Here is an 8,485-nt window from a genome sequence, read left to right on the forward strand (position 1 = left end):
TCTTTGGGCTCGTTCTATTGAAATGTTCGCTCTTTTCAACGGAAAAACACTACTACTACTACTACTACTACTACTACTACTAATAATAATAATAATAATAATAATAATACTGAGTTAACTGAATTGTCGATGGCTATTAACGAGAGTGCGAAGCGACATAAGTGGAAGCCTTTCTTATATCCATTTCTCCACCATCCGGACTCATCCGGTTACACACGACCAAGAAAACCTTTGAATTGTTCTATAGTTCAGAACTTGTTGGGAGCGCCAACGGTCATTAGTGGGACCTGAGGCATGAGGAGCGTGTACAAAGGGTTGATGCGCCTAAGCAATTTTACCAGACGCCGTTGCCACACAGATTCCAGCGACCATCTGGGCCTATCAGGAAACAAGACGAGGAACCTCTTGCCTTCATTCCATGTGTAAGAGTTGATGGGTCACATCGATACCTTAGAGGCCATAGAGAGGAATAAAGGAGTCCTAAGGTTAATCGAACTACTGTCTAAAAGTACCAGTCTTGGATGCTGTGAATTACAATGAAATATCATGCACAGGATGCTTAGTTCTTATATTTCATGTTCCATCTCTCCACGAGAGAATTTTGTCAACTTTCACATCGTTATGTGATTATAGTAAGAAGTAGCAGATGGAGAGAGTTAACACAAGTAAAAGGAATAACTAAGGACATCATAGTAAGTGAAGCATTTTCATGCTTTAGCAATTTTCCTTTCATTTCAGCAAATGCACAGCATATACATATTTGACCCCTGGCTGAAGAATATTTACAACAAACAAATGAAAAATATGGGAAACAGTCATCTGATACAAAAAGGTATGCAAAAGAAAGGGACATCTAGTTTAAAAAGATCTCGAAAGCATGTCATCAGAATTTTGTATATTTGCTTTGTAACCTGGGTTATAAAGCAATTTAATTTATCGTTGTTATGTTGTTTTCACTCTTTCTTTTGCAGTCTCTTAATATCACAAAAATTCCATTTTGCTCACATCTGAAAAATCAGATAGGAATGTCAGATTTCAGTAGCCATGTTTCCACCAACCAAATTCCAAGGTCGAAACTCAAGTCCATATCATTAAAGCCTTGAAAAATAATTCAGCACCTCTTTAGCCACAGGAAGAGGGGAAAGAAGCACTGACAATGCTGCAGTAAAACGACAGAGAGAAGGTGGTTGATGTGTTCGTGGAAGTTGAAGTGATGGTGAAGGTGGAAGATGTGGTAGACCAAATGGTGAGCGCCAAAGCCTGCCGGTTGGCGCCATGTTGGATTCCAGTACTCGAGCTGTCTGCCTCAGGGTTCTCGAGCAGTGCGCTGTCCAACTCGGTGCTGTTCCAGGAATAAAAGGGGGACTTACTCCAGTGGATATTTTTGTCATAATAATGGAAAATACGAGTTACAAGACTGGAAGCTAACGAATTAAGAGGAATTTCTTACTTACTCAAAAAATTAAAACGATATGGAATGGGTCATTTTAAGCTGAACCTAATCTCAATAAACGAGGAGGAAAAGATATATTTCCGGTGGAAATTCTTTTTAAAACAAGGAAAATAATCTCAAAATTATCTGTGACATTAATTTAAAATTCTGTTTAAAATTCATAAGAAATAGAATGGAGCATCAAACAGCAAGATCTGATTAACCCTGTGTCAGGTATATTTTCAAAACACCAACCAAGAGTTTTGGATAATTTTTTTCCCCCAGTGCAAATAAATTTAAGAAAGCTACATCACTAATCAAATACAGGAGCATTTAGATGCAGAAACATGGATCAAATGCTAGAAAGTCTAAATGCTGGAACACTGATCAAATGAAGGTAAATTTAGATGAAAGAATGTTGATCAGATAATAGTGTTTAAATGCTAATTTCTGGCAAATGTCGGGATATCTAAACCTTGAAAACATAAAATTTCAATAACGTAGCTCTTTTTCATGCAATGTACTGAGATTAAGGCTTAAATTAATTGATGACGTAACTGTGATTTCAGTGCTCCTGCAATAACATTACGTGATAATTGCTTTATGCAGTAATAAATTAGAACATAAGATGAGGCAATTTTGTAAAATATCTCTCTCTGTCTCCCCGCCCCCCCTCTCTCTCTCTCTCTCTGAATGAATCAAGATGTGATACACTGAATTCAGTTTCAAAACCAGTTCTGACATCGCTGCTTTCAATAACCATAGCAAACAATGGCTGCATCTGCTTCTCGGGACTAACTCTAAATACTGGCTTTCATCCCATCGCCTTGGGACTGAATTCTGATACTGGCCATTCTGCTGTCAATCAGCTCTCTTCCATTACCTGGCATCGCCTCGGGACTGAATCCGAATATCAGCGACCCTTCGGAATCTCCTCTTCTGGCAGTTCGAGGTTCCAAAATAGTTGGCGCAGGTAAAGGGAATGATGGAGGTCTGCGTCGTCAAAGTGATAATGGTTCTGGTGGAGTAAGCAGCCAAGAACTTCGCGTTGACATCTTTGGGCGGCTCGTCAGCTGTGGGTCAGAAGAACTGATTAATTGTCTAAGTCAAAACATGGGCGTTACCATTGGGAAGAGGAGGGGACTTTTCCTCCGTCCCCCAACCTCAAATGGATTTTGGCCATGAAGAACCATTAAACTGTGAAAAGCTTAAAAGCACACCTGAATTTTTGTAACTGGTACTAAAATCTTCAAAATCTTTCTAGTGGTCAGGTTGGCAACGTGACCTCGTTCTGACTACTTGGGATGCCGGTTCGACTCCTGCTACCGGACATCAGAATTACTTCCTATTTTTTGCACTTGGAACTAAGGCTTTGTAGTGGCAAGCGTATCGAAAAAGTGTGAAGGATTCGAGAAGTTAAGAGGGCATTGTGGCTATTACAATTACATACGTATCTGGTAAAAAGTGACCAGCAGATTCTATATACTGTATATACACCGAGAGATTTGTAACTGATCCTGTACACTACAATCCACAATATGCATTTTCTGCATATAAGCGTCAGTGACAAAATATTAGCAGTGCTTTATGGACAAAAATTCATTGAATCTGGGTAGAATAAACACTGATAGGATGTGTGTGAGGATAAATTCCCCCACCCAACCCCCACCGAAACCCTGAGTAAACCCATGAGTCAAATCCTTCTTTTACTGTCGGGTTTGAACTCCACTTAGTAAATACGTAGCCTTGCCAAGTGTAGCAATTCAGTGAAACAGTAGTTTATCACAAATTTTAGACCTGAATTTAATCTTTCATAAGATGTTTGACAGATGGTCTCGGAAGAAATGATTAATGTCATTCCTCGCTTTTTAACGTTAATCCTAACAAGTGAAGAGAACTGACTTAAATCCAGATTACCTGCTGCTCATACGAGCAAGAGCCCGTGCTGGCATAAGGTCATCTTGATCCAACAACAACAAAAGCATACAATTGCAAGATATTAAAAATTTATGAAAAAAAACAAAAGTAACATGGACTACTTTTGTTTACGTTGGCACCTAATCCGTATCAAGCTATTGGATAACAGTAAGGAAACGTTCAGATGTAAATATAATTGATTGCTTTTGAGGCAAAGTTTTTCTTGTATCCAGATTTCGCTGGATTCAATGGCTTTTGGATTATTGATCAACTTCTTATTAGTTTGACAGTACTTCCTGAATCTTCTACGTAGAAGAACGTAGGTGATTCAGGAAGCTTTGTCAAACTAATACGAAGCTGATCAATAATCAAAATGCCACTGAATTAAACGAAATCTGCTTATAATTGTTTGTATACCTATACTCGTCATCGATGTTCAGTGATGCTGCAAAAACTAGTTAATGTTTAAAAAATGATTAAAGTTTGATTAGCTAAGTAAATTACTAACCTTGTGAGAATACACGATAATTTGAATCATCTATAATATATTGACAGAAATAATATCTTTTTGTAATTTTAATTAATGGAACTTTAAACAGTTGCTGATATCTTCCTTTGATGAGTGGTCTTCGTATGCTTCGTTTACACAAATACCCAGTAATGTTAAAACTGCTTGAAAATATAATCTATTTTCAAAGCCCATAGACTTACCAACAGACAACTTCAGTAGCACAAACAAGAGACAGCTGCACAAAAGCTTCATTCTGAAAGTAACAGTAAGAATATGTTACCAACAGCATCAATAATAATAATAATAATAATAATAATAATAATAATAATAATAATAATAATAATAATAATAATAATAATAATAATAATAATAATAATAATAATAATAATAATAATAATACGATTTTGGGTAAGATTATTGAGAGAACTCTGACTAAAACTAACTTATAGGACAAGCTGTTGAGTGGCTGGTTTAGATTGAGGTTGCGTTATGCCAAAAATTACCCTTGTTTGAAGGCAAGGATCGCTGATATGTGATAAACCCTTGGAGGGTATGAGAGGCCTGGTGTAGACCAACCAACCATGACCTTAGAACAAGAATGAAATGGTAGTATCAATGGTTTTATAAGTTCAAGCGTCATAATCGGCGAATATTAATTAAAAATTATATTTGAAACTAACTCAGTTCAGCAGCTGCATTTAGTTTCGATTATTAATAAAACAGAAACGCAAGGTTCCCCAAGGACACAATTTTTAAAAATCCTGTCTTTAATGAGCGCTTTGTTAAAGCCAATGACAATATTGGCATGATTTGCGAAACGTTGGGGTTTCTGGTCACATTCATCTTGATCATTTTCTATAGAGATTTTTCAGCATTTGTTTTCCCGTTTCCTTTTCGTCTTTCATCTTCGACTTTTTTCTTTTTTCTAAAAACATAAAACAGTTTTCACTAGGACATTTTTAATGTCCGTCGCTATTTTTGAAGATTCTTACTCATTTGGAGATGCAGTTTTAACACAGAATGGTTATGATCAGTCTAACAGTTAAATCGTTTAATAACATGTATCGAATTTTTTTTATAATTCATCAGCGGACTGGAGATTTCATTCAGTTTTATTGAGGTTCTGATTTTTAAGTTGATTTTTTAAAAGTGGTGAAGAGAGAGAGAGAGAGAGAGAGAGAGAGAGAGAGAGAGAGAGAGAGAGAGAGAGAATGCTGTTGTGAAGGTGGTTTAGATAAAATGATGCTGAAACTCAGAAGTTTTCAGTACTGCGATTTTTATTTTTATTATCTTCTGACATCATCAATGAGTAATTATGAATCGAATGATTTACATTTGATATTTCGGACAGAGTTTGAAAGGTCCGTCATCAGAGTAACAGCTCTCTTGTATTCCATTCTTGTCAAATTTCACAGGAATCTCGGTTAGACTGTAATGAAGGAATTTTAAGTGTCAGCACGACGCAGTATATGAGAATAATGTAATTTACACCATCTACCTTTATCATTACTGAAATGCTGAATTCCTTTGAATTTTGTGGGTAACACTGAGAAATGTTACCTGTATCAATCAGTGGAGCTGGAACATAAAATTTATGCCAAAGGCTAAGCGCTGGGATCTATGTGGTCATTCAGCGCTTGAAAAGGAAACTGAGAGGGAAAAGGTTTAAAGGTGCTACAGGAGGAAGACCTCGCAAGTGCACCATGAAACAAATGTTAGTAAAGAGTGGAAAGTAAGATGGAAGAAAGATAATATGAACGGAGGTACAATAAAAGGAATGAAAGGGGTTGCAGCTAGGGGTCAAAGGGACGCCGCAAAGAACCTTAAATAATGCCTACAGTGTACCGCGTTTGGTGCACTGATGACACTACCCTCCTTCAGGGTTACCGGTCAGTGGACCCGGCTTCTAGTTAAGACTTGTATATATATATATATATATATATATATATATATATATATATATATATATATATATATATATATATATATATATATATATATATATATATATACATATACTAATAATGTACGACAATATAATATATGCATATCGCTTCCATTACTTCAGTAGTAAATAAGTCTTCATCAAATTTTGCACTGCATGGATTCTTATTTATCTCCTTTCGACCATAACGAAAGAACTAAAGTAGGCCTACCGTGCCTCACTGTGACCCATGAGCGATGCCAACAGACTAACGTAAGGTCTGCGGTAAGTTTCAGTAATGGTTCTAATCTAGACCTTGGTTCTAATAGTATAGAGAATTCAGTGCGGTCTATGAGAAGAGCTGCACTGCTCGAACAACAAATATGGTCTTCAGTAAACGCCATATATCAATTTCGAATCATCACCATCATCTCCTATGGTGCATCACTATAACGTGACCGGAAATAATAAGTAAAAAGCCACAATAATTTATATGCGCTATCGCATTTTTCCAAAATACAAAGAAATTGGTTAAAAAAAGAGGGAGCTTTAGACCGTTTGCAAAACGGTCATCTTCAACCCCCCTTTGTTTTTATTTTGGAAAAATACAATCACTCATATAAATTATTGTGGCTCTTCACTTATCATTATCATCATCATCTGGACCACAGTGATGAACTGTGTAAGAAAATATTACAAAGTTTGAAAAGGGTTATCTCACTGTGAAGCAGCTCTCATTTCCCTTTGGTATACGTCCAAGGTACGTAACACCGCGCTCTGTGACCTGAGTGCATGTTTTACATCGACGAGCATTTTTATTGGAAGAATTATGAAAAATATAATATAGAGACTGAATCATATTCTTGGTATGAAGTGAAAGCATTTTACCTCATGATGCATTTCACTTCTATATGTTTTATAAAAGCTTAAACAACGTTTTCCCGAGGGAACTAAATGTAATTTCCCGATGCGACTAAATGCAATTTCCCGAGGCAACTAAATGTAATTTCCCGAGGCAACTAAATGTAATTTTCCGAGGCAACTAAATGTAATTTCCATAGGCAGCTAAATCTAATTCCCCCGCAACTAAATGTAATCCCCCAGGCAACTAAATGTAATTTCCTGAAGCAACTAAATGTAAGCGCCCCCACTAAATGTAGATTCGCGAGGCAAACAAATGTAATCCCCCCGGCAACTAAATGCAATATCCCGATTCAACTAAGTGTAATTTCCCGAGGCAACTAAATGTAATTCCCACCCCTCAACCCCGAGGCAACTGAAATGTAATTTCACGAGGCAACTAAATGTATTTTCCCGAGACAACTAAATGTAATTTCCAAGGGCAACTAAAATGTAATTTCCCGAGGCAACTGAATGTAATTTCCCGAAGCAACTAAATGTAATCAGTGAAACTGAAATGCTCTCCGAGGTAGATAAGTCAACACCTAGAAACGTTCAATACAGCGAAAACCAAAATTTGTATGGTTAGCTTTGGAAGTATTTCCGGCGTCATATAAGCGGTTATTAACCAAAGCGCCATTAAGGATGGCAGAAATAAAAGAAAATCAAAGCAAGGTATGGAAGATCCAGTAAAAATGAATAAAACGACTGGAATAATTTGGAAGTTAGGTCTCAGGTATGAAAGGTTAAATATTTCATGCTTTTGTTGAGATTTATGAATTTGAACTTGGACAGCCAGCCTCGATTTTATCCCTCCTTCGTTATAAGGAAATCGAATGCATTCCTTCAGAGGTATCAAATAAATCGGATATGACTCTCAGTTTCTTCTTTTTTTTTTTTTTAGCTGATAAATAAGATGGGCGAAGGAAGAATGAGGGCAGTTAGTTAGCTAACCATAGTGGGGAATTGTTTAGAAAGTTTAGTATTAGTAAGAGTAATGTAAAGTGTGATTTGGCCAAAGTTTTATTTAGATAAAGGTACAGTTTTTTTTTACTATGGCCTTAATATTAACATATTACAAAAATTATTTTTCACTACATTGACATAGCGAATTGTACAGATTATATATTTTACGGAGCGAAGATTTGACCCTAGAAATCTTGGACCAGATTTTCATGGGGTATCATAATTTGAATTTTTTTTTTTACAATAAAGAGCATTTCACTAGAGAGCGAGAGAGAGAGAGAGAGAGAGAGAGAGAGAGAGAGAGAGAGAGAGAGAGAGAGAGAGAGAGAGCTCAAGTCCCCACGGTATCTCAACAGCTATCAAATTCATCAGTAATTTTGGACTCTCTTAAATTCTAAGACCTATGACACCACAGATACCTTTTAGTACAACAAATACTTTAAGCTTAACACCTTATAGGATATTGACACCTCACACCGTCAGAATGATACTGTTAATGACAGCTATGTGCAACTGGCTTTTATACTCCAATGGGTAATTTTCCTCATTGGGTAAGGAAGCGACACTTCGATGAAGTAGGGAAGAATGGGACAGGGTATGGGTAAGGGGAGGGTTAGGGTAGGGTGGGTAGGGAGGAGCGTGTTTTATTGCATGCCATAGAATAAAAAAAAAAAAACCCAAGATTTTCCTCATGTTGTGGGATCTCCTTCAGATTCTTCGGAACTGCTGGGCATGTTGGACGTTCTCTATTTCGTTCTCCGTTCACTGGTGTCGTGATGCCAGACTGCAGGTATCAGTCAGTCAGTCAATCTCCATGCAGTTAAAAGAAGCCTAG

The 8,485-nt window shown here is 36.9% G+C and overlaps 1 protein-coding gene across 1 annotated transcript; it reads right to left on the reverse strand.

Moving 5' to 3' along the window:
- Positions 1 to 551: 551 nt before the first annotated feature.
- Positions 552 to 8,129, reverse strand: LOC136841514 (uncharacterized). Its single transcript, XM_067108477.1, has 4 exons — positions 8,103 to 8,129; positions 4,061 to 4,113; positions 2,316 to 2,505; positions 552 to 1,342 (listed from the first exon to the last, which is right to left on the reverse strand). Exons 2-4 carry the CDS (start codon positions 4,110 to 4,112, stop codon positions 1,123 to 1,125), a joined length of 462 nt encoding a protein of 153 aa, XP_066964578.1. The 5' UTR covers position 4,113; positions 8,103 to 8,129; the 3' UTR covers positions 552 to 1,122.
- Positions 8,130 to 8,485: the final 356 nt, after the last annotated feature.

The sequence above is a fragment of the Macrobrachium rosenbergii genome, chromosome 1 (assembly GCF_040412425.1).
Source record: "Macrobrachium rosenbergii isolate ZJJX-2024 chromosome 1, ASM4041242v1, whole genome shotgun sequence".
NCBI lineage: Eukaryota > Metazoa > Arthropoda > Malacostraca > Decapoda > Palaemonidae > Macrobrachium > Macrobrachium rosenbergii.

Coding starts and splice junctions, on each gene's coding strand:
- LOC136841514 (XM_067108477.1), bottom strand. CDS start 4,112: ATGAAGCTTTTGTGCAGCTGTCTCTTGTTTGTGCTACTGAAGTTGTCT. Junction 2,506..4,060: donor GCTACTGAAGTTGTCTGTTG/GTAAGTCTATGG, acceptor TCTGACCCACAG/CTGACGAGCCGCCCAAAGAT. Junction 1,343..2,315: donor CAGTCCCGAGGCGATGCCAG/GTAATGGAAGAG, acceptor TTCCTGGAACAG/CACCGAGTTGGACAGCGCAC.